Source organism: Oryx dammah, unplaced genomic scaffold, assembly GCF_014754425.2.
Source record: "Oryx dammah isolate SB20612 unplaced genomic scaffold, SCBI_Odam_1.1 HiC_scaffold_18, whole genome shotgun sequence".
Classification (NCBI taxonomy): domain Eukaryota; kingdom Metazoa; phylum Chordata; class Mammalia; order Artiodactyla; family Bovidae; genus Oryx; species Oryx dammah.
In genome coordinates, this window is record NW_024070202.1 from 56487054 (window position 1) to 56514178 (window position 27125).

A 27125-nucleotide genomic window follows, 5' to 3' on the forward strand; every position below is an offset into this window, starting at 1 on the left:
GGCCTGTGGCAAGAGTCTTGTTGAGTCTGTATAACTGGTGAAACTGTGTCCTCCTAAAATGCAGTTACACTGCCGAGTTTATGATTAACCTCTGTCTGAAAATTGATTCCCTTTTGTGTCCCCTCTGACCTCAATCCTGTGCTAACTGAACACTAAACAACCAGAGTAAGGCGGCTAAAATAGCTGTTGTTGATATTATCATTAACATACAAACTCAGGTTCTTTCTCCAGGGCAAGATGAGCTAATAGACCCCCTAAGCCATGAATCACCTGGCCAGAGAATTGTGAACCAGAGACATCCTAACTCCCAAAACTATGATTAATAAATGTCACAGAAATGTCACAATCAGCTTCTTTCTTCTTCCCCTTTAAAAAACCCCTAACTCCAAGACCAAGTTGGAGCGGATCTGAGGCTTGTTTCTCTTGCTTGGAGCCCAGCGACAAATCCTGACTTTGCTGCAAACTCCTGCTGTTAAAGAGTTTGGTTTTCTGCACCACAGGCACATGGACCCTTTGCTCCATTACACCAGAATGCCCCTAATGTTTCCTATTAGGAATTTTCTATCACCTAACCTATCCAACCTGTTCCTTGTCTATAAATCCCTACCTTTCTTTAAGAATTGAGTCCAGTTCTATACTGTGGTCTCTTCCCTTCCATTCCAATAGCTGCTGAAAAAAATCTGTTTTTTACTACTTTACTGTCCAGCTCTGGTTTTCTTTTACACTACCAGATACCAGACTTTCTACCTGTCTGCACTCTGATGCCTGTTTTGTCATCATTATGGAGTTCTCTGCCTACCGTCTCTGGAACTTCCTTATGATAGAGCCCAAGCAAACCTCAACCTATCAAAGAAAGAATCTCCATACACAGTCTGCTTTGTCCTGGAATGTCTTTCAAATCTCAGGAATTTCCTTACAGGACTGATGGATCACCTGACTTTATTAAAGAGAGCATATAATTAAAGTCGAGTAATGACAACCCATTCCAGTATTCTTGTCTGGAAAATTCCATGGACAGAGGAACCTGGCAGGTTACAGTCCATGGGGTCGCAAAGAGCCAGACACGACTGAACACACACCCTTGAGTCTTCAGTATCTCTCTGGCACATACCAATGCCTCCTGACTCAACTTTCCCTCTTCAGTACATTGTTATCTGATTAAAGTTTGATCTTATCATTTCCTTTCCTCAAGTCTGTTGAGTAAGGATCTAACATTTGAAACCACATCATCTGCCTCAAACTGTTCAAAACTCTTTTCATTGTTCCATTTACCTAACATTTTCTCAGGGCAAAATGAAATGAGTTGTTACCTGATGCAGATCCCTTTGCCTAAGCCTAGGATGCCTTATTTCTGCATGTTCAAATCCTACTCAACTTTAAGGCCCAGCACCACCTGCTGGGTACAATTTCTTTCTTGCTCAACTCTATCCTGATCACTCTGATGGCCCTTAACACTTTCTACTTTGTAATACAGGTACTTATGCCTCATTATCTTCCCTATTAGGCCATAAAACCCTGGACTGCAAGACTTATCTTCTGTCTATCTTTGTATTCTACAGCATCTAAAATACAGAAGCTTGCACACAGTAGATGCTTAATATAATTTTTTGAATGAACTAATTCTCAGTTCTATCAAACCCTTTCAGATTTGCATTATTTATTAAAATATGGAAAGGAGAAGGGGTGGGGTAAAATGAGACATGTCATAATGATCTATCCATAACCTCTTGGATTAAGAGACTCTAGAAATTATCTGTTGCCTGTGGCTCTGCACCAATTATCTAACTTGATATATTTTATTAGTAACATTAACATGTGCAACTAATGTGTATCTAATTCCTAAGGGAAAATCCATATATATATTCTTTCTACACAGACTCTAAAATTAATGTATAATTAGGCTCCCTAGATGTTGTCTACCTTCTCTTTCTTGTGTGGATGTAGGGATGATCAATTCAAAGAATGCTAACGTAAAGAATTCCTACATCTACATATCAGGAAATCTTAAATATGAGTGCAAATAACTTCTCTAAAACCACAGAGCCAGTCAGAAGCAGAAGAGTGATTAAAACCCACATCTTTTGACTCCTTGTGAACTCGCCACCGAACAATATAGTCTATGATCACTGATGCTGGAAAATAACTCAAAGTCCCAGTAGATTACAGCATTACTTTCCTTCATGAGGATGCATATTTATAAAGCTTTCAAAAGTCATCCATCAACTAGTATGTAAGCAATTTCAATAAGCTTTCAAACTCTTTTTCACTTTCCTCTTCTCTCCTCCATTTGTGAAAATTAGTTGTATGGTGCTTTAGCAAAGATAGCTTGATTGATGTTATGTTACTGTTCAGCAACAGTTCCTGCTATTAATTGCTTTATAATGGTAATTACGATTTGTGGTACAAGATTATTTTCTTTTCTAATTGGCTATTACTGGTGAATAGCAGCTTGTTACATAACAGAAGGACTGTGTTAAATAAATAATCACAATTACAATTCTGAAGTCCTTCTCTTAAAAAACAAATTGAAGTTTTGAATAAAACCACTAAAAAAAATTGTTAAAGGCAGGGCCTCAGTAATTACTTGGGGGAGGGTTCATCTTTCAGTTTAGGAAAAAAAAAAAAAACACACGAAATAAGGACAGTGTTAGGGAAACCAGGAGATGGAGCACGCATTTCCTTTCTTTTAAAAATAACCACGTTCAAAAGCTTTATTCTGCTCAGCTCCTCAGTCAGTGAATACAAATTGCAGATTCAAATGTTTCCAATTCTTCCCAGAGTACAATATGGAAACAGAAAGGACTTTCCAATTAGCTCTGGTAAGATATGAATGTGGAGCCCCACCAACTGCACTGAAACATCCTCAAGGATAAGCCCAGGGGTTCTTTTTCATTTGTGCCCCATACAGCACCCAACATGGAGCTGACCAACAGTCACGACCCATCCAACAGCAAATGCCATCACAGCACAGCACTGTCCCAGAAGATGAGGTGATTCAAAGCTATACATGACAGTCCCTGTCCTCAAAGGGATTATTATAAAATCAGGGATATATCTTGATTCAAACTCTAATGTTAATTAGCCTGTAATCATTTTAAAGTTCTACCTCCAGACTGCTGCAGTAGTAGCAGCAGTTGTGATGATAACAGGGAGGTCACATGACTTGTTAAAGGTTTTAATATACAGCTACTTTGGAATCCAGCTTGTCCAATTCCAAAGACTCACAATTGCCTCTTGTGATATATCTTCATCAACATCATTCATCTCTATCTTCATAGTGTATCAAAGCTTACAGAGTGCTTTCACATACAATGCCTCACTCAACCTTCCAATAATATCAGTAAGGTAATTAACCTGCAGCATTCTTATGAGATTGAGGCTCAGAGAGGTTAAATGATTTTTCCCCCCAAGTTCACACTGTGACAAAGCAGCAAATTCAGGATCAAAGCCCAGATTTCTAACTCTTAATCCAGGTTTTCCTTCCACATATTTTTACTCAATGTATTAATTTAAATATATTACACATAAAGAAAGCCTCAAATTATCCCATATTAATTATATTTTTAATACTTAAAATATTCTACCATTTATTGTTGAACCCCCCTAATCTCTCTCTGCACCCGTGATGAAGCAAAGGTTTAAGTCCTGTTTGATACTAGAAACTTTACTTGGTTCCTGAAGATAGCACCCAATTCCAGTTGGCTATCTTACAAATAAATTACACTGGTCACAAAGACCATTGGCTGAGATGTACAGAAAGGCAGAAGACTGATCAGTCAAATCCATCACCACTTCTGGAAAAAGCTGCCTTGCTCACCTTTGGGTCAATGAAGTCAATACAACACACTCGTTTCAGCAAGAGATGGCAATTCTTCAAGGCACTGTCAGTGAAATGACAGTCCATTAGGTCTCATAAGTTTATTAAATAAATCAGCAAAACTGAACCCCAGTTTGTGGCAAAGTTCCCCATGAACACTTAATAGAGGTATTTAAAGATTCAATGGCTGGAAGGACAGCTTAGGTACTCTTATTAAATGCGCATGAATTTATATATAGAAGAAAGTATGATTTTTATTTTTCTATTTTATTTTTCACAGAATCAGTTTTATTTTATAGTTTTTGGCATTATATTAACTGATTCTCTTTACCTCTGCTCACTTCCCTTTTAAATGAACTCTTTGAACCCTGGCAGAAAGTCCTTTAGGGAAAGACTTTTCCTTCAGTTCATCTTTCCGACTGGAGAGGAAAGAGTTTTCAGGTATTAAATGGTGATGAGCATCAGGAAAGTATTAATATGATTTTTATTATCAGTCTTGTCAATATCATCTTCAGTGTTTCAAGATGGGTTGTATATACGTATATGTTGTGGAGGCTGGAGCTATTCTTCTGCATGAATGAAATATCTATGTCAGTATAATAAGAAGTGTAGATTAACTCTGTGTCTGATACTATAAGGACTGACCAAATCCCTTAATAGAAACCTGGTCATAAAATGAAAAAGATACATTAAAGTTGTAGCACTCAAAATCAGCACCTGTACCACACTGGTACACATGCTGGAGGTGTTCCTGAACCTATGACTGAAATAAAGAATTTGAAGAATTAGTTGCTCAGTAGTGTCCGACTCTTTGCGACCCGTGGACTGCAGCCCACCAGGCTCCTCTGTCCATGGGATTTTCTAGGCAAGAATACTGGAGTGGGTTGCCACCATTTATTGAAGACCAGGAATTATACCCATCACTTCACTAATTGTTTTATTATTCCAGCAAGACAGACATGATTAGCACCCATTGTTCATAGGTGAGAAACTGAAGATCAGAGGTTGTTAAACTTGCCTGTGGCTGGTTAAGTAACCAGGATTTGATCCTAAGTTGTTATGACCAACCTAGAGAGCATGTTAAAAAGAAGAGACATTACTTTGCCAACAAAGGTCCATCTACTCAGTTCAGTTCAGTTCAGTTGCTCAGTCGTGTCTGACTCTTTGCGACCCCATGAATTGCAGCACACCACACCTCCCTGTCCATCACCAACTCACAGTCCACCGAAACCCATGTCCATCAAGTCAGTGATGCCATCCAGCCATCTCATCCTCTGTCGTCCCCTTCTCCTCCTGCCCCCAATCCCTCCCAGCATCAGAGTCTTTTCCAATGAGTCAACTCTTCACATGAGGTGGCCAAAGTATTGGAGTTTCAGCTTTAGCATCAGTCCTTCCAAAGAACACCCAGGACTGATCTCCTTCAGAATGGACTGGTTGGATCTCCTTGCAGTCCAAGGGACTCTCAAGAGTCTTCTCCAACACCACAGTTCAAAAGCATCAAGGCTATGGTTTTTCCAGTGGTCATGTATGGATGTAAGGTGAAGTCGCTTAGTCGTGTCCAACTCTTTGCAACCCTGTGGACTGTAACCTATTAGGCTTCTCCGTCCATGGGATTCTCCAGGCAAGAATACTGGAGTGGATTGCCATTTCCTTCTCCAGGGGATCTTCCCGACCCAGGGATCGAACCTGGGTCTCCCGCATTGGAGGCAGATGCTTTAACCTCTGAGCCACCAGGGAAGTAAGAGTTGGACTATAAAGCAAGCTGAGCACCAAAGAACTGATGCTTTTGAACTGTGGTGTTGGAGAAGACTCTTGAGAGTCCCTTGGACTGCAAGGAGATCCAACCAGTCCATCCTAAAGGAGATCAGTCCTGGGTGTTCATTGGAAGGACGGATGTTGAAGTTGAAACTCCAGTACTTTGGCCACCTGATGCGAAGAACTGACTCATTTGAAAAGACTCTGATGCTGGGAAAGATTGAAGGCAGGAGGAGAAGGGGATGACAGAGGATGAGATGGTTGGATTGCATCACTGACTTGATGGACATGGGTTTGGGTGGACTCCCGTGAGTTGGTGATGGACAGGGAGGCCTGGTGTGCTTGTGGTTCGTGGGGTTGCAGGCAAGACTGACTGAGCTGAACTGGCCTGATCTCTTTTCTCTTACTATGTTGCCTTTCTATAGTAACATAAGCGTAAAACAAATTTGTTTCAGGAAGGTCTGTTTCAGACCTCATCCAAGGGAATTTAGTTACTATGAGACATCTTTCTAATAGTAATTGGACTAAAAGTTCTCTTTCAGTTACTGTGTGACCTTGTGCCACTTGCTCTCTGCACCAGTTTCCTCCTTTGTAAATAGAAAGGGGATAATATGAATATCTATCCCAGGGATGCTGTGAGACAAAATAAGATCTCCAAAAGCATTTGAAACAGTACTTGGCACAATGACTACTCAACAAACGTTAGCTACCATTAGCATCATCATTATTATAATATCTCCTCTTAATATCCTACAAGTTGGATACATGTACATTTTAAAGGAAAACAAAGGATGTTCTAAAGAAGGCCCCTTCAGAACCCTACATCAAACCTGCTGCTGCTGCTGCTGCTAAGTCACTTTAGTCATGTCCGACTCTGTGTGACCTCATAGACGGCAGCCCACCAGGCTGCCCCATCCCTGGGATTCTCCAGGCAAGAACACTGGAGTGGGTTGCCATTTCCTTCTCCAATGCATGAAAGTGAAAAGTGAAAGGGAAGTCGCTCAGTCGTGTCCGACTCTTCGAGACCCCATGGACTGCAGCCCACCAGGCTCTTCCACCCATGGGATTTTCCAGGCAAGAGTACTGGAGTGGGGTGCCATCGCCTTCTCCGACATCAAACCTAGCAGCTGTGATTCTTTTTCTTCCTTCATACGCTCTGGCCTGTACTTTCCAGGCCATCTAAGTATGTAAGGTTATTTGAGCTTCTTGCCCATGAGTCTAAATGTGGGTGGTGTATGTGTGAAGAGCTGGCAGCTGGGTGTGAGGGGGCAGCACTGGGCAGAGCTGAGAAAGGGTATAGAAGATAATACAAAAGGCCTTCAGAGCACATAGTTGCAATACCAGTACAGAGCACCAACAGACACTCTGACAAGCCCTAGGAATGCATGGGCAGCCTAAGCAGTTATCACCACTACATTCCTAAGCTTCCCCTTGGTCACACCATAATTTGGATTGCTTCTAAGTAAATCAGAATAGGCAGTTTTACAGTTCAATTAGGCATATCTTTATACTTAATTCAACTGATATTTACTGATTTCCAACTTTATAAAAGGAAGTGTATCAGTCTTTCATAAATATAAAATTCAATGAAATAATCACAAACTCTGCAAGGTAGGTATTATTTATGTTTTCATAAATGTGTAATAAATCTACCATACACAGCTACTAAATGTCAGAATTGAAATTTAAATACAGTTTTTCCAAGATAGGCTTTAGTCTTCCTTCCACTCTCATGTCAAATATATGAGACTGGACTTAAGCCTTAATTCTGCAAGATGACAACCTGTGGAAAACTGGGTAACAGCCATATAGATAATGGAATACAGATTTCCAGGTCTGTGTAGTAGTTCACTCAGTTATGAGTTCAAGGTTATAAAGGACAGATCTGAAGTATTCTTTCAAAAGTTTAATCATTATCTAAAAAATAACCCTTCACTTAAAAAAAGATTGAAAAACTATGCTAAAATGCTAACTGTGATTATCTCTGACCAAGTTGACACTTCATGATGATAGTCTACATTTTCCAATTAGTATTTTCACAAGCACACAACATCTACTCAGTTTTTTATTCTTCTTCAATTCCTCTGCCTAAAACAGCAATCATTTTAAGTACTTTGGATAAATTTCAAACAGATTCTCATCATCAGAGTGCTACAGAATGTTTACTACACACAGTTCTGATAAGCACTGGATGTATAAAAATAAAATAAGACACCTCTTACCCTCAAGAAGTTCACAGTCTACTGGTGTAGATAAAATTGCCAACAAATGACTAAAACCTATTATATTAAGTGTGATAATGGAGATTTGGGAAGGGAAGCAGGGTGTCTGATGATGAGGCTGGAAACGTCAATTAAGAACCTTAAATGCAATGCATTAGAGTTACACTGAAGATGTGAAGTGAAGACCAATGAATACATTTGAGTTTTGGAAGGCGGATTAAGAACAGCAAAATCAGTGAGATCAATATGAAGGTTTTGCAATCATCCAGACTAGAATTCAGTTCTGGTCAAACATTTATTAAACACTGACAAGGTGACAAGAACAGGGTCAAGCAGACAAAAACAAGACATGGTTTTGGTTCCAAAAGCAGAGTTTGGAGCTTGGAGGATATGCATTGTAAGTCCAAAGAAGCATTATCCTGATCATCATCTACTGGGCATGCATTTGTAGGGAAAAAAGTTGACTCTATCAGAATGCTACAATATGAAAGCACAGATTAACTGTCAGAAGAAATCACCTCCATCAGAAAAATTTCCCCAGTAACCTCCCCAAAGTTGGCTTAAAGCTCAACATTCAGAAAACGAAGATCATGGCATCTGGTCCCATCACTTCATGGGAAATAGATGGGGAAACAGTGGAAACAGTGTCAGACTTTATTTTTTGGGGCTCCAAAATCACTGCGGATGGTGACTGCAGCCATGAAATTAAAAGACGCTTACTCCTTGGAAGAAAAGTTATGACCAACCTAGACAGCATATTCAAAAGCAGAGACACTACTTTGCCAACAAATGTCCATCTAGTCAAGGCTATGGTTTTTCCTGTGGTCATGTATGGATGTGAGAGTTGGACTGTGAAGAAAGCTGAGCGCTGAAGAATTGATGCTTTTGAACTGTGGTGTTGGAGAAGACTCTTGAGAGTCCCTTGGACTGCAAGGAGATCCAACCAGTCCATTCAGAAGGAGATCAGCCCTGGGATTTCTTTGGAAGGAATGATACTAAAGCTGAAACTCCAGTACTTTGGGCACCTCATGTGAAGAGTTGACTCACTGGAAAAGACTCTGATACTGGGAGGGATTGGGGGCAGAAGGAGAAGGGGATGACAGAGGATGAGATGGCTGGATGGCATTACTGACTCGATGGACGTGAGTCTGAGTGAACTCCGGGAGTTGGTAATGGACAGGGAGGCCTGCCATGCTGCAGTTCATGGGGTCGCAAAGAGTTGGACACGACTGAGCGACTGAACTGAACTGAACCTCCCCAAATGTGAGAAATGTTCAGTCTATTTTATCTGTTCCCAGTTTTATGGAAAAACATGAAGTCCTAGTCACTGTTCGAATGTTTGGAAGGTGGTGGTGTGTACAATCAGAGGGTTCCCTGATGGAAGATGGAGTCTGGCACACAGACCTCAGGGAAGGTGTCAGTCACACCTTCCTGCACATCACAAAGTGACTCATTCCAGCAGAAATCTTGCACAACTGCTAGGGTTTCTATAAAAAGACTCCACAGTCCCTTCTGTCCCAGAATATTAAACACACAGATTGACATTTTAATTAGAATTAGAGGGAAATCACTTAGTTTTCAAGAAATTAAAGATTATTACAGGGAAAGACATAATTGATAACCAAACTGGCTGCTTAACAAAAAATATGAATATAGATACTTTTAACATCTGTAGTTTCACCCAAAATTTGTGTCACACTTCATAGATTTGAAAAGAATGTGGATAAAGTCACACGATACATGGGTTATCAAAGGAATTTTTAATGACAACTTTACCTTATGACTTAAAAACCAACCATTAGTGAGACTACTGGGCAGTTCTGAATCAGGGTGAGGAATTCTTTTCTGGTACAGATAGCAAATTCACTGTTCAATACTTTTGTTGAAAATAAACTGGAATCTAAAATTATGCTTTCCATCAGATACTCAATTCACTCTAATAGTCATCTAAACATTGATCCTGAATTAATGATGGTCATCACAGTTTTGTAAGGATCTGGAGAAAAGGATACTCATATTACTGGTGGGAATGTCTACTCACCATTGAAGGGGAAAATCTGACATCTATCACAATTATAAACATGTGTCACATTTGATCTAATTTCTCAAGAAATATACACCCAGTGGACAAGAATATGTATGTAGAGCTGTTCAATACATTAGTGAAAAACTAAAGCTACACTTACATGTTCATTAACGGAGGAATGGTTAACATATAGCGCATTCATATCATGGAATACTACGGACACAGTTCTTAAAAAGAATGAAGCAGCAGATGTATTGACATGGAAGAATGTCTATAATAGAACACTGGAGGAAAGAAGGTGGCAGATCTTTAAGCTTACACTGAATGATCCTTTTTTATTCAAAAGAAATCAAAACCATACAGATGCGTGTCATACAGAAAATTTACTGAGAAGAATACTTATCAAACCCCCAAGAATTGTTACTTTGGGACTGAGACTGTGTGTTGTGCAAGAACTTTGATTTTTTTTACCTTACACACCTCTGAATGGTTTGAACTCTTGATGATTAAATGTTTTATAATTTTAAAATGACTTATGTATTTAAAAGTCACACAATGCTTTTGAAAGGCATAGCCAATTTTCTTTTTTATGAGTTACTTGGTGAGATAAATTTACCAAAGATTCCACCTTCAAATGTTAAACAAGTAGCTTTTGGAACTTTGAGAATCTGGAAAATCTTTAGTATGTTACTATAAGATAAGAGTTGACTATGTAGCATATCCCAAAATGAACTGTTTAGGGTATGAATATAACAAAATATTTAAGAATGGAACTTACTAAAAATTTCTCCAAAGAGGTACTGAAATAATTTCAGAACTAGGGGTTTCATTGAAGTGGGAAGAAGTAGCACTAACTGTGCTAAGACAAAAATTAAAGACTAAACGTCAATTTAACCATGAAAGCACAAAGCAAGAAATTAACAACAAAAACAACAAAACAATGACAAGGATGAAGAACCAAATTTAAGCCTCAAACCACATTTGTTATGTTAGGAAGTTAGACATGAGAAACAAGGGAGGCCTTGCTGAAAGGGATGCAAGCTGGAGCTCATAGATATGCTACAAAATAACCAGAGACTTTTCAACTCTTGCACATATGCCCTAGGCACACAGTGAGTGGATACAAAATAAACAAGGGGCTTCTCCAAGTAACCTTAGGCACTTAGGAGCCCAGTGAGGGCTCATGAACATTCTACATCTAATCATAGCAGACTGAATTATGAGAAGACATCATCAACATAGCCTGCTGTTACATAACTTACAATTGTCAATCAGCCTTGAGTATATGCCTATTTGCATTCCCTTTCATTGACTGGTGGTGGGTACAAGTTCTACTTTGCACATACCATAGGCAAAAGGAAGAGACTGGAAGTATGAAAGTGGGATATCAAACAGGATCAACAGGAAGGAAGAGGAGAGCTCCCTTGGAGTCAGTCTGCTCCCATGTTTTAGGAGTTTCTGTCTAAAAAAAGATCTGTCTGCTTGAGCCAAACTGAACTGTAACTTGTCTGTTATTCTGTACCCTTTCATCTATCACTCTAAGTTTTTGGTGTGACAAGACAAGAAACTAGGAAGAGAAATAAACTGACCTAACAGAGAAAACATCAACAGACTTCCCTGGCTGTCCAGTAGATAAGACTCTGCAGAGGGCAGTTTCCAATGCAGGAGACCTAGACTGGGTCCCTGGTCAAGGAACTAAGCCCCTGCAAGCTGCATGGTGTGGCCAAACAAAACAGAAATAAAAAGGAAAAAGACAACTAGCTGTGTTAAATTATGTATCAGCCCAAAAAAGAAGGGAGTAAGGTTGGTGATACACAGACTATAAGGATACAACTATGACAAACTAGACAGTGTATTAAAAAGCAGAGACATCACTTTACTGACAAAGGTCTGTCTATGGTTTTTCCAGTAGTCATGTATGGATGTGAGAGTTGGACCATAAAGAAGGCTGAGGGTCAAAGAATTGATACTTTCAAACGGTGGTACTGGAGAAGACTCTTGAGAGTCCCTTGGACTGCAAGATCAAACCAGTCAATCCTAAAGGAAATCAACCTAAAATATTCATTGGAAGGACTGATGCTGAAGTTCCAATACTTTGGCCACCTGATGCAAAGAGTTGACTCACTGGAAAAGCCCCTAATGCTGGGAAAGGCCGAGGCCATGAGAAGAAGGGGGCAACAGAGTATGAGATGGTTGGATGGCATCAATGACTCAATGGACATGTGTTTGAGCAAACTCAGGGAAACAGTGAAAGACAGGGAAGCCCAGAGTGCTGCAGTCCATGGGGATGCAAAGACTCGGATAGGACTCATTGATAAATGGATAGATGATAGATGGATAGAACAACAAAAGAAAGGGGCTAGGGATTCTAAAGATAACCTCCTCCGCAGCTTTCAAAGTTATTTTTGCTCTCTATACTGGGTCAGAAGACAACCTGAAAGTGAAGCAAAGCCAAAGTAGCTGTAATGACTTTCTTTGAAGCCATGACTACAAATTACCATTTCCTTTCCTCTTGCTCTAAGGACCCAGAGTTTGGGAAGATCTCCCAGCCTCTACATTCAGTCCTGGAGAACGCCCGGGGCAGTTGACAGGGGAAGAAGCTGTGAGAGTCATACAGACTTTCCCTTCAGAGGCTGCTCCAGCCAACAACTGAGAAAAAGCTGTAGAGTGACCAACCAGTTAGCAAATGGAAATCCGCTCGAACGCAAATAAAACCTATCTCTCGAGGCCAAACCAAGCAAACCTAGGCGAGGGTAGACTACTGGCGAGGAAAGAGGACAGCTAATTCCAGAGTTACACTCACACACGCGCAAACCTTGACCCACGCCCACTCGGCAGCGAGGGTAAAGGTGGGAGCTCCAAACGTAGGACAGAACCCAGGGAACTTCCCTGGCTGCGGATAAGGCCATTGCATCCCATTTTCTCTTCCCTCCCAGACAGTCTCCAGCAAGTGGCCTCCTCCCACCCCCTCCTGTCCCGCGGGGCTCCACCCGTGGCCCCTTCGCGCTCAAGTGGCCTTAGAGGTGTCCGTCCAGCAGTCACCTGTATTCCAGGTTGGAGAGAAACGAAGACAAAAAACCATTTGCACCTCAGAGGCACCGTACTCACCCTCATAACTGACACCTCCGGCTCCACCACGGTTGCCATCACTGTCCTCCTCCCCTTGGGTAGCAGCCCCCTGGGTCTTGGGAGCAGCCATTACTCGGCTGAGGAAAAAAAAAGAAAGAGGGCCGCAGAACAGGCGCGGGACCAATGGCAACGCGATTGGAAACGAATTCCCCACTGACGCGACTTTTCCTCCACGCCCACTCCGCGCCGTCACGATCTGGACCAATAGAACGTGGCGAGCGGGACGTAGTCCCGCCCCTAGCCGCTAACTCCCCACCTCCTTCCGGGATGGAGCTGTTGCAGAACTACAGTTCCCAGCGTGCTGCGGGGCGCTCGGCAGGGAGGGCTAGAAGAGGCGCTGACGGGCGGGGGTGCGCCGGAGAGTGCCCCGGCGTGTTCGCTTAGTTCAGTGAATCAGAACAATGACTGCGCCTCCGGGTTCCCGGGAGCGCGTCGGAGGACTCTGAGCAGCCACCGCCGGGAGAGCTGCGGGCGGCGCAGCCTCGGCCGCGCGGTGTCAACGCTGGGCTCGGGAGCCTCCAGCGGAGACCCTGCCCAGCGACCGCAGCCCGCGCGGAGCCGCGGGGCTCCAGCGCTGCAGCCACTACTCGGGAGCTCTGCATTGTTGTGAGCCGGAGAAGGGGCGCGGGGATTACAAAGCCTGAAGACCCCGGACCCCTGTTTAGCCATGTGGATACCTACGGAGCACGAGAAATACGGCGTGGGTGAGTCTCCGCGGGGCGAACTTTTATTCTGCTCTGGTCCTAGTCCGAGCGAGTGCGAATTTCGCGTCCTTGCCCCCGTGCCCCTCTCGCTTAGCCCGGCTGCAAATGCCTAATTCTGGCATCGCGCTGCGGGTTAGGGGCTTTGCTCAGCCACCTCCTGGCAGAGGGTTGCGCGTCGGGGTCTCGCCCCTCAACGCCGGATGGGAGCTCTCGGCACGGGTTCCCGGAGGGAGTGCCGGGACGGCTCCGGGGAGCGCGCGGCCAGCCCGCCTGCTGCGGGCTCTGCCTGCGGAGTTTGGAGTGGCTACCGGGCGTGTGTGTGTCAAGTTGGAAGAGGAGAACGGACGGCTTTCCTCTCCCTCCTTCTCCTTTACCTTAGAGAAGACAAGGGCTGCAACGACTTCCCAGGGTGGAGAGGGAGACAACAACACTCGCGGAGAGAGAACGTCCCCAAAACAGAAGGGAGACGCAGAACCTTCCCTCTGCCTTCCACATTCCCGGAGTACGGAATGTGGCACGGTCCTCCGAAGAGCCGCTCTGACAGTCCGGCCCGAGCCTTCCTCCTCCCTCCCATCCCGGGTTACCCGGTGTGTGTGTGCGCGCTCGGAGAGGCGGTGGGGCGGGGGTTAGTAAATTTCAACATCTGCGCCGCTCTGCTCTTTGGTCTTTGGAGGGGAACGGGTATTTCAGCAATGTTTTTACTTCTGACCACCTTCTCTGCTCATGGTGGGGGTGGTGCTGGAGGACAGCTGTGGAGTGTTAATGGGGAGAGAGACTCCGAAAGCTTGGGTCTTCGAGGCAACGAGACAGCTTTTAGGAAAGATTACCCTGACACGGGTGTTAGGAGGAAAAGGAGCAGGGTAGCGCTCGCTGTTCTGTGTAAAGGTGAACAACAAAGGACATTAATATTGACGGATGAATACAGGAGTCTCCCTTCCTTTCCCTCCTCCCATTTCAGGCGGATTACAGTTCCCGTTTTTGTTGTTTGATTTCAGCTGGGTCGCCCCTTGACAGTTACTCCTTTTAGGTTGCGACTATTAAAAAGGAAGGCTCTCTGACAAGCCTGAAGCAGCCAAATGCAATTATAACCTCTGAGAAGGTTTGACAGAGAAAGTATTATCATATAATACTTAATATATAGTATTAAGGAAACATAATATATAGTTTCCTATAATGCCCTGTCCTGCTTATTGGTTTACTTTTTAAAAAATTGGGTGTAGATCTAGTGATTTAGATGATATGTAGGTATCTGCTTATGTTCTGCTTATGTTCATTTTCCTATAATTTAAAAAATTTGGAAAGCCTTTCGAGGGAGTCATAATTACAGGGCAGGGGATTTTTTTCCCCCCAACTTCACCTGGGGATAGGACTTTGGAGTGTCCTGAAAGGGCTGTATGATTGAACAAAGTCATTCCCCTGTATTATATGAGCTTTCATTTTGGATTTTGACTGGTCAGCAAGACAATAGTTTGCCCAGGACCCACCTTTGGGAAGGAGTTCCGGTTTTCCCTGTCTTTGAAATGTGAGGGGAGCCTTTATCAGGTGCTCAATTGGCAAGGAGTAGATGTTTCCTTCTCTTCACCTGCCTCATTTTGGGGAGTAGATTTCTTATTAGGAAGAGACGTTGTTTTTGCTGATTGTTGAGGACGTGGAGTGTCCCCTTGTCACCAGCTTAGCACTCAGTGCAGGAAGCACAGACATGGCCAGCAGCACTGTCCCGTTTGGAGTTGATCCCAGATGTTGCTTTCTTCCAAGTGTTAAATTATACAGATTATGGATGGGATTTATTTTCTTGATTTCTTTATGTGCCAGGTCACAGCTGGGGTGCTGGTATCGATTAGATCCTCTCTCGTTTTTCTTTTGCAAGCTGTGGGCAGAGGATTAAAACACACTCTGGGATTTCCTGGAATGGCAAACCGGATGTTATCAGTCAAGTGTTTTGGGCTGCAGCAGACACCTCGCCTTTGGATGGTTGTGATTTGGTTGCAGAGTAGGGGATGTAAATGGGTGAGCACACATTTGGGGAAAGGTGGGATGAGATGAGAGGTGAAAGCAGAGGGCAGGGATCTGTTGTGCTCATTTATGCAATATAATACAGGATTGTTACCATCTTTTATTATTAATTTTTGAGCATTTGGCTTATGAAATGCTTAGCTGTTTTTTAGACTCCATCTGTTACACGTGTGTGTGTGGTGAAAATTTTGCAGGGATTCTTATGTGTGGACTTATTTCTTACCACAGAAAGGACTGTTTGTAGCTGCTTATACTGAGCAACTAAAACACACATGCGCTACGTTTTTTTTTTTTTTTTTTAATAAACTTGGTTACTGTATGTGCTTTTCTTTCTAGTTTTTTATAAATACTCAAGAAAATTTATTTTATGGGCACAGATGTTTTGCTGATATCAGGTGTAGTAGTAAATTGATTTCCTTATTCTTTGATTAAGAATTCTGATATAAATCTGTCTTTGTAAGTTTGAATGCTTGAAGTTTCCATGCACATTGTATATTTGTAACATACTTATCTCATTATCTATGAGAGAATTGTGTATCTTTATATATTATTGTTTCAGTCTCAAGCAACATACTATAAATATGGATAAAGTTACTTAAATTTCATACCTGTAGTAAGGTGTATCAGAGATAGGAATTCCTTTTCAAACCTAATGTGTGGGCATTATCCCATCAATTTAATTGATGAATGGTTTTAAAACAATGCATACTTAGTCATATATCTAAGTGTTCTAGGGTAGTAGACAGGTATAGTGATTAAACTAAAGTTCTGAGTAGTAAGGAACCTTGTCTCTTTGAAAACGTGTTAATAGGCACAATTGTAGACATATTTTATCTTGGGAGAGTCTGTTTAGCTCTTGGTCTTAGTCAAGACAGTGCTTGCTGCCAGTTGTGTGACCTAAGGTAAGTCACTTAACCTTCCAGGGTCTCAACACACAGTCGAAGAATAGCCAAGGTTCTTCTCAGTATTAATTCTGTGGAGTTCTTCCAAACAAGTGTGTCCTTTGGTTAGGAAGATATTTCCATTGTGTTGAGATTGTTATGAGAAAGGCACTTTAGCTGTGACACATCCCACATGGTTTTCAACTAAGATCACAGGTAAGCAAAATCTACCTGGCAGGCTGCCAGAACCAAGCTGATTCAGGCTGTTTGATTCTCTTTCTAGCAGGAACTCTATGGGCAGTGACTAAAACATTCTTGATCACTCCCTGACAACTTTCCTCATGCTATCTGCCTTCTATACATCCTCATCTGTCACAGTCCTCTTCCCCTCCCTTAAAGTGATGGGAATTAGTCACAGAGAAAGTGAAGGCCATTGCAGATCTATTTCTACATTCATTTGCCCAGCAGGCATGCGTGCAGCATTCCCAGGTGAACCCGAGAGCCTTTGTGAGCTGCAAACTGAGCCTCTCAACCGGGCCAGGTGTTTTACATTTGTGAACCTGGTTAGGCTTAGAGGGGTAATGTGGGCTGGATTGATCAGTGCAAAACAATCCCTAAGGCTTACAGGAAACAAAACTCAGAACAAGTTGATCTGAAGGTCACAGATATAATTTAAAAAATGAAGTGTCATCATACCCATATCACTGAGTCTTCACAAACATTCCTGTCTTCAGTTTACCCCAAAGTGTTTTTTTAAATCATCTAAGTAGGAATTCAGGTTTCCTATTTGGCTCAGTGGTAAAGAATCTACCTGCCAAGCAGGAGATGTGGGTTTGATCCCTGGGTCCGGAAGATCCCCTGGAGAAGGAAATGGCAACCCACTCCAGTATTCTTGCCTGGAAATCCCATGGACAGAGGAGCCTGGTGGGCTACAGTCGATAGAGTCACAAAAGAGTTGGCCATGACTTAGTAACTAAACAACAGCAAAGTAGAAATTCTGTTCCTTTTTAAAGTCCTTTCTATTTTTATGGGGAGAGGTACCATCTCTTATTTACTCAGGATCTTTAGAATGTCTTCCTTCAGAAGTGTGCTTTATTGGTAGCCTGTGTGGAAGAGTTATGAGGGAGTGTACCTTTCGTCTTAGCTGTTTTCAATTTTGTTAGCTGGCAGTCTTGAGATGTTTCTTATCTTGTGGTACCATGATGTGTGCAGATAACATGTGTAGCTAGATAAAGATGTGCTGCCTGGAATTGTTTGTGGCATTTAGAGACTGGTACAGGATTCTAAACTTTCAGTGGGAAGCAAAGAGCAGTGATTTATACCTGCAAGTAAAGTATCACTGAAGGGCTGTGCAGACAGTGAGATGGCAGCTTACATTCATGATTTGGCCTCCTCTGGGAATAGCCTGTAAACATATCCCCCTTTTGGTCATTCTCATAAGTGATGATTCTTTCATAAGGCCCCACAGTGACACTGAGATACTGCCTTTCTTCTTTAGTCTTATTTTTTCCCCCAGGGGCTGTATAGTCAGAACTACAAAGAGATTATACAAATTTCAAGAAACTTAAGGATTTCCTGTCTCTAGCTCTATTTTTTTTAGGAGACTACATTTGCAGAATTATCTTTGATACAGTATGTCCAAGTTCTAGCACAGTGATTTTATGCAGAGAAACATTAAACTAACTCTAAGGAACCTAGCCATAATGCTGTAACCTTAACATATTAATGCAGTGTTTTATAGTTAAAAAGATGTTGTGAAATTATTTTATTTGAATCTACTCTCTGAAGTAGAATACTTTCCATTTAAGAGATGAGGAAACAGCTTCACAGAGATTAAATGATTTATAGGCATGCGTTCAAGATATTGCAGGTTTGGTTCTAGAACATTGCAGTGAAGCAAATTATCACGATAGAGTGAATCACACAAATTTTTTGGTTTCCTAGTGCAAATAGGTTATGTTTACACTATATTGTAGTCTTTTAAGAGTGCAGTAGTGTTATGTTTAAAAAACTAGGTATATGCCTTAATTTAAAAAGAAAAACAGCAAATAAAAAGAGAAATCGCAAGCCATCGTCTGACAGTGCAAGGTTGCTACACACTTTCAATTTGTAAAAAATGCAGTATCTGTGAAGCATAGTAAAATGAGGTACTCTCCAGCAGTGAATTTTGATATTGTTTAACTGTCATCCATAATAGGAAATTCATTTCATTTCCTGACACCAGCACACTCAGGACCACCCTACACACATATAAGTGAAACAGTATTTACTCATACTTTCTGTGATCTCCTATTCTTTTTCATTTAAAAAATGCATACATACAGCACTCAAATCATTATGTTGTACACCTGAAACTAATAGAATGTTGTAGGTATGCTGCAATAAAATAAATTTATTTATCAACTTAAAAAGATTGTCACTAACTTTACTTAATGACTCAGTTGATAGTTTGAATAGCACTGCTCTAGATACCTCATTTGTGATACAGGAAGCACTGGAATTTAGGCCTTGTTGGGTTTCTAGTTAAGTTCATTCTTTATGTTGTTTTTTGACAAATATGTATTTGTATTTAAACTTAGACTTTAATCATACTTTAGTCTTCTAATATAAGTCAAAGTTTGTCTTTTTATATAATATTTCTCATTAACTATGGAACAAGTATTCAAACCATCACATGCATTGCATAAATTGTTTCTTTTAGGTTACCTGTGTCTTTCTGCTAGAGTCTTTTTGACAAGGGCTGGGATCAACTGCATAATGACCAATTTTGGATTTATATATATATAAAATTTCCTTTGACAGTGATCTCTGGGCACTACAGCAGAAGAATGAATCTAATGAGCTGTTAATTTCTTGCCAATTGAAGGGTTACCCACACCATTCTTTTCCATCCTTTTATGTATTGCTGATCATTATAGAAGAAACAAGGCAACTCATGTAACTTGTTTTCTTAAAAACATAAACTGGTAAGCTTATTTAAAGAATAAATAAGTAATGTCCCCCAAGCTATTTTTATTTAAGCACTATGAATGTACTTAAGGAACAACTGTTTTACTCTTTGGTATTTAAAAAAAAATTTGTGCTAAGATACACTGGATATTTACTAAGTAAGAATCACCAAAAATAGTGTTAATGCCTTTTGGTGACAGAGTTGCAGTAAAACTGATATGCCCTACTGGTTGTATTAAATATTAACGTGATCCTTTTGGAAATGAAGGTGTGTGTGTGTATAAATATGTAAAATAGGCTTTGTGGAGCACTTGCTTTTCAACAAGCTTTGTTCTGAGAGCTTGTCATGTGTTTTCTGTCTAATCCTCGTGACAGCTCCATAAGGGAAGGTTCAGTTTTCATTCATTTTACAGGAAACTGAGTCATAGAGAGGTTAAGTAAGTTGTCTAAGGTCATGCAGGAAGTGGTGGAACTGGGATTGGAACCTCAAAAGTCTTAGAGTGTGCTTTCTTAGCCACTCTGCTGTGTTGCCTAACATTATGGTCAAAAGCAGGAGTTTGAATCAGTAATTCCACCCATCAAAGTCTGCATGAAAAAAAAAAAATCAATAGTGGCAAAACACTTTATGTGCAGTTATTCCTTGCCATGTGGTCTGTGAAACATCAGTTCCAATATAGGAATAATTGAATCACTTTTGATTATCAGCACAGCAGAATACTTATAGTCATAAAATGAAAGACTTCCATAAATAATGCTATTTCTAAAATACATTCCAGGAGACCTTTCAGGCAGTGCAGCAGTTAAGACCTAGCCTTCCTATCCTGGGGATACAGGTTCCATCCCTGGTCAGAGAGCTAAGATCCCACATGGCTTGTAGCCAAAACACCAAAACATAAGACAGAAACAATATTGCAACAAATTCAGTAACAACTTTCAAAATGGTCCATGTTAAAAAAAAAAAAAAGTTAAAAAAATAAAATACATTCCATGTACCTAGTGTCAGGTGACAAAATAAATGAAACATGGATAGTAATTGAAATTCCATAAAATGCATAGTATTATAGAGAAGAGGGTAGTTAATGTATAGCATATAGAGAAGATGTATTCAGTAATTAAGCACAGGTGAGAATTGTTAGAATATAAAGATTACCAGCAAATTCTTTTTAAAAAAATTCCTTCTGGTTGGAAATATGAGCATTATGAACCTTTAAGGCATGTACATTGTTGCTTCTGGATGATGGAAGTGACATAAAGGTGACCTAAGAGAGATTATTGCAGTAGATGAGGTTAAGAGTTAAGTTCCTAAACCAGGTGAGCAGTCCTGCATGGTGGAACGTGGATAAATCTAAGATGTTTGGAAGATGGAAACAGCAGGGCTTATCATTGAATGTGAGGAGTTAGGGGAAGGAAGAAGTTTCGGCTGTCTTCCTGATTTCTGGCTTGGACAAGTTGGGGAACATAGATTGTTGTTTTCTAGTTACCAGGTTGTGTCCAACTCTTTTGTGACCCCATGAACCGTAACCCGCCAGGCTCCTGAGTCCATCTGGTTTCCCAGGCAAGAATACTGGAGTGGGCAACTTACCATTTCTTTATCCAGGGTATCTTCCCGACCCAGAGTCTTTGAACCTGAGTCTCCTGCATTGGCAGATGAGTTCTTTACCATTGAGCCACCAGGGAAGCCCCAGGTGAAAATAGGTGCCATTCAACAAACGAGACGTTTTTGCAGGTGGGGCTGGTTTATAGCGTAGGATTAAGAGTTTTGTTTGGCTTCCTAGAGTTGGCCATCCCCATCAAACATTCAGGTGGCGATATCTGCATAGACAAGAATAGGAGAGGTTATAGACTAAAGAGCATGATGAGAGAGTCATTTGATTTTAGGTGTGATAACTGAAGCGATCCACTTTATTAATTGTATTGATTTTGATTAAGTAGTCCACTTGTCTAAGTTTTAAAGTGATAGAGCCTGAATTTTCCAAGAGCAGTCATCTCGAAGCACTTTATTAATATGGATATCTGGGGACTATAAAATAAGAACGATTAGCTGTCATGTCGAGTTGGTAGGAAGCTAGATTTCATGTTTTTTTCTTGCTTCCCATTGGTGCATTGCCTGGTTAAGGCATAAGTTACTTCTGTTTCTCTGACAGTTCTTTCTGAAGCAAATGTCTCATGCCAGATTTTGCATGTTTGTGAAATTTCCCCAGCAGGATGTTGAAAAACAGAAACCACAAACAATATTTCAACAAACATGATTTATATATCCCTCAAACAGCATCTAAGTGTATACACACATCTGGAAATGGGAAAATGCTCAGATACCCAAAGTAATGTATTTGTGGATACAGACTGTGTGTGTATGTGTGTGTGGTAAATATGTAATACATCTTAGGAACCACAAGGTCAGATTTAGAATTCTTAAAGTTACACCATTGTACTTCTGAACAAAATATGTAATTTGAAGTGAGGGATTCCAGCTTACGATAGCTTTATGTTCCTTTTTCCTAATGTAGCCTGTCATAACCTCCCACTGAAATACTGATAGATGTACACAAAGAGGCAGACATTAATGATATTAGAAATGAAGTCTGACAGAAAACCAACTGCCAAATTCAGGAGCAATTTCTCCAAGGCAGATGCAACTACATTGGAAAAACCAGTTGGTGGCTTCCCTCTGCTTTCCCTCCTTAATAGAGAAGCTTCAAGGACTTCAGTGACCTGGCCAGGGAGACCCATTGCCCCTCTCTACTATCACCAAGTTTGAGGCCAGGTCAATACCTTCAACATGGAGTGTGTCCTTTACCACCTGAGGTATCTCTAATCCCTCTCATTCCATCTCATCTTTGTATGAGAGATGACCATGTGTAGAAACAGCTGGGACAGGAAGGTGGGTAGGTGGAAAGGAGTGTTTGAGGACACTGTTTTGGCTTTGACAGGTGTACGTACTGTGGCCTTCATACAAAGTGTGATTTCATGGGCACCTATGAAGTACTGCAGTAACAAAGCATGCTGGATATTATATTGATAGTTTTGCTTGCAGTCTGTTGGGTACAGAGGAAGAAGTGATAGGATAAGAGATAATCTCATCTTAATTGCTGTAAACCATGGTGCAGTTTCCCTCGTGGCTCAGACCATAAAGAATCCATCTACAATGCATGAGACCTGGGTTCGATCCTGGGGTCAGGAAGATCCTCTGGAGAAGGGAATGGCTACCCATTCCAGTACTCTTGCCTGGGGAATTCCATGGACAGAGGAGCCTGGTGGGCTACAGTCCATAGGGTTGCAAAGAGTCAGCCACGACTGAACGACTGTACTTTCACACTTTCACACATGGTACAGGATGGAGGGCTTCCCTGGTGGCTCATTTGGTAAAGAATTTGCCTGCAGTGCCTGGAGAATTCCAGGGACAGAGGAGCCTGGCAGGCTATAGTCCGTGGAGTTGCAAAGAGTTGGACACGACTTAGCAACCAACAGTTTTCCATGGTACAGGATGGCTTATCACTAAGAACTTGGATTGGAGCTGTGCACCTCTTCCAGGAAGGAAGACTTGTAAGTGGGACGGAAGATACTCCTTTATGTTTAGCCCTGGCTTTGGTAATGCAGGGAGGTTCAAGACTCAATTTGCATCAGTCAGGATCACATTTGTGTCCCTATCGAAGAAGAAAAGCAACTAAATCCAGAAACAGGCATCTGTCACTCTGTAATGTCACTCTGTAATGAGCATGGCTGCTTCTCAGCTGGGGAAGAAGAGAGAAAGCATAACATTGACACAGAAGGCTTTGGGAAATTGCCAGTCACACATGTGTATTTATTTTCCACCCCCATTCATGACCCCTGTGTGTGTGCCCGAAAGAGGAAGTTGGTGGGATCCAGGCTGGCGAGAACCCTTCTGGTTATGAAATTTGCATGTCTTCTTGGGTGAATCTGATAACAATTCCTCCCCCAAGTTGTGAACTGTTTTCTTAAACCAAGCAATTTATTGTTCCATTTTATGTTAGTGTTAATTGGGCATTTTAAAAATAAAGGTAATCTATTATTGTTTTGTTTTGGTTGTGCTGCACAACATTTGGGATCTTAGTTTCCTGACGAGGATTCAAACTTGTTCCCCCTGCTTTGGAAGTGTGGAGCCTTAACCACTGGATCACAGGAAAGTTATTTCTCTAAACATGTCTCCCTGAAATGTTTAAGCAGAAATGTAGAGATTAGGTGTTTTTTTCCTCCAAAATGAAAAAGATCATCTCTTCCTTGGTGCTCAGGGGTGGACACGTTCGGGGCTGTGGGCATATATTTGTGTGTTGTTGTTATTGTTTAGTCGCTCAGTAGTGTCCTACTGGTTTGCTGCCCCACAGACTATAGCCTGCCAGGCTCCCCTGTCCTTGGGATTTCCCAGACAAGAGTACTGGAGTGGGTTCCCGTTTCTTCCTCCAGGGGATCTTCCTCACCCAGGGATTGAACCTGTGTCTTCTGCACTGCAGGTGGATTCTTTACCACTGAGCCACCTGAGAAGCCTGAATTTGTGTGAGGCAACTAAAAATAGCCCTAACCCAGGTCCTGGAGAAAACAGTACTCACTATCCTGGGGAGAGAAAGAAACCTGTTGGCCTTTCTCGAAGGATGTCCAGAATGGATTGAAGAGTCTGGGGGGCCTCCATAATAAGCTTAGGGTTTCGCCAGGCTCTCATGAAACAAGAAAATCCAAACATGCATAAGCAGTTCTGTAAAGAGCCAAAAGAAGAAAAATATCTGAGAGTTTTCTCCAGAAATGTGGATGATGAACACTAATAACAAGGTATGAGGATTCCTATAAAAACTTCGCATATGGGTAAAAGTTAGCCCTTAGCCCCTTTCTTAATTTTTTCCCCCAGGAAAATCATATTTGTATTAATTCCATCCTACATTTCATTTAATATTCCCATTCATAGTTTATATAAATTGATTCAGTTAAACAACCATTTACGTTCTTGGCCCCAAGTTAGAAGAGGAAATATTATTATAAATTATGTAAAAATTATGGTAATTAGTTTTAAAATGAGAAAATTCGAGAAGTGAAGAATTGGGATACAAAGTTACATATTGCAGTGTTGTTAAAAGCAATTGTTACCATTGAGAGGTGGCATTTTTTTTAGACTCTCTACTTTTTAATAATTTTTAAAAGTTAACATGAATTTCTTTTGTAATCAGAAATAATTATATAAACTCTTTTATAAGCTGAGCATTATTTCCTATATAGAGTTTTCCTCTCAGGATTAGAGGTTAGACCGGTGGAAATTGAGTCTAGAAGGCCTGAATTTAGTTTGTCACTTATGTCTTAAAATTTTTCTGTTTCAAAGTGGGAAAAAAAAAAAGTTTCAAAGTGGCTTTCCTTGCTATAACATGCTTGATTACTTGTGATTTCGCTGCTTTGTTCATTTCCCAGTAGTCACAGAACAGTGTTATCAGATGGCTGTGGGGTATAAGTTTTGGAAGAGACCCAATTCCTCTTGGAGAAAGAGCTTCAAACAAATTTGTCTAAGATAAAAAATACTGCTCCTTCCAAGAAGTGTTTGTTTAGGAGATGAATGTTAATGTCACTTACCATTGTTCTGTAAACTCTCTCCTGTGAGAATGTGAGTCCTGGGATAATTTATGCAAGAGAAATTGATCAATGTAGAGGGTCAAGAACTTGAAGAGGTTTTATTTAGTCATTATGGGGGATAATTGCTTCTTCATGGGTGTTATGGACTAGATGTTTGTTGTTGTTCAATTGCTCAGTTGTGTCCGACTCTGTGACCCCATGGACTGCAGCACGCCAGGCTTCCTGTCCTTCACCATCTCCTAGAGTTTGCTCAAACTCATGTCCATTGAGTCAGTGATGCCATCCAGGCATCCCATCCTCTGTCATCCCCTTCTCCTCGTGCCCTCAATCTTTCCTAGCGTCAGGGTCTTTTCCAATGGGTTGCTTCTTCGCATCAGGTGGCCAAAGTATTGGAGCTTCAACTTCAGCATCAGTCCTTCCAATAAATATTCAGGATTGATTTCCTTTAGGATTGACTGGTTTGATCTCCTTGCAGTCCAAGGGACTCTCAATAGTCTTCTCCAGCACCACAATTCGAAGGCATCGGTTCTTCGGCCCTCAGCCTTTTTTATTGTCCAGCTCTCACATCCATACATGACTGCTGGAAAACCATAGCTTTGACTATACGGACCTTTGTAGGCAAAGTAATGTCTCTGCTTTTTAATATGCTGTCTAGGTTTGAATATTTGTGTCTCGCCAAAATTCTTATGCTGAAACTCCAACACCCAGCCTGGTTGTATTTGAAGAAAGGAGGTAATTAAGGTTGAATGAATCATGAGGGTGGAGCCCTGTTCTAATTGGATCACTGTCATTATAAGAAGAGACCCTAGAGAGCTTGCTAGCTCTCTCCAGGAATTCAAGCATGCATGTACCTAAGAAAAAGCATGTGAGGATATAGTAAGAAGGAGACTATCTGTAAACCAGAGAAAGAGCCCTCACCAGAAATTGACCAGGCTGGACCTTGATCTAGGACTTACAGCCTCCACAAGTGCAAGCAAATAAATGTCTGCTGTTGAGCTACCCAGGTTATGATATCTTACTGTGGCAGCCTGAGCTAATACAATGGCTTAGAGCAGTTTTAGGCACTGTAGGAAGAGGAACAAAGAGGACAAAGAGGTCCAGAATCCTGGACCTTTGTGTAAGACATGTCATCACTGTAGCCCTTTTCTGTGGTCTGAGATCTAACTCCCTTAGTCTGCCCTTGGAAGCACAGAGTTAATTGAGTCACTGTTTGATGATGTTTATCTACCATTAACTCCAGGAATGTGTTTATTTGAATAATGGCATTTATGTAGAGTTGCTCATAGCATCTGGAAGTCATTAAATCACCTTGGGTTCTTTCAAAGAAACCAGTAAAAGTAGGGTCTTGAAATGAGTCATTTCTCCCTGCTATAATTATTTATGAAAAACTCAGGTCAATAAGTTTAACTGTCTGGGTTAGCACTTAGAACAGGTTGTTGAAGTTTTACTATATTGAAATTTGGTTGGAGACATCACTTCAAGTGTACTTTGTTTTTGAAAGGCATGCTTGGATCTAGTATATACCAAGTCCCTGAGGGAAATAAATAATATTAGGTTATTTTTTTTTCCATTTTCTGTCCTTAAGTATGTGTTTCCTGATAGCAGATACTACATCCTGTTAAGAGTTTGTCACATTTTTTTTTCTTTAGTGATGATAAATATAAAGGCATATCCTGTGACACACTGATGGAAAAATTTATTGGGTGTGCCCGTGTCTATAAGGTATTGTGCTAACTTTATGGGGGCATATGAATAGGTATAGAACTGAGTCCCTGGACAAATGACGAAGCTAGAAATATTTCTTAGTTTTCTATTTAGTTTTCATAAAACATTTTTTTCAAGGTAGGTGTTATCTTTTTTTTTTTTTTTAATTTACTTGGTAATGCTCCACACTCAGTCACTCATTCATGTCCAACTCTTTGCGACCCCATGGACTGTAGCCTTCCAGGCTCCTCTGTCCATGGAATCTTCCATGCGTGAATATGGAGTGGCTTGCCATTTCCTATTCCAGGGGATCTTCTCAACTCAGGGATCGATCCCATGTCCTTGCATCTTTTGCAC

General features: G+C 41.2%; 2 protein-coding genes across 4 annotated transcripts in view; one reads left to right on the forward strand and one right to left on the reverse strand.

The window, feature by feature from the left end:
* The window catches only part of ZNF277 (zinc finger protein 277), a 133934-nt gene extending 120824 nt beyond the window's left edge, over positions 1-13110 (reverse strand). Inside the window, exon 1 of the mRNA XM_040260164.1 lies at positions 12929-13110. Coding sequence (XP_040116098.1) covers positions 12929-13019 — 91 coding nt within the window. The 5' untranslated portion in view covers positions 13020-13110. The remainder of the gene's footprint in view (positions 1-12928) is intronic.
* Positions 13111-13272: 162 nt separating this feature from the next.
* Positions 13273-27125, forward strand: part of DOCK4 (dedicator of cytokinesis 4) — a 468492-nt gene continuing 454639 nt past the window's right edge. For all 3 annotated transcript variants that reach the window (XM_040260165.1, XM_040260167.1, XM_040260166.1), the window contains exon 1: positions 13273-13653. In XM_040260165.1, coding sequence (XP_040116099.1) covers positions 13617-13653 — 37 coding nt within the window. In that variant the 5' untranslated portion in view covers positions 13273-13616. The remainder of the gene's footprint in view (positions 13654-27125) is intronic.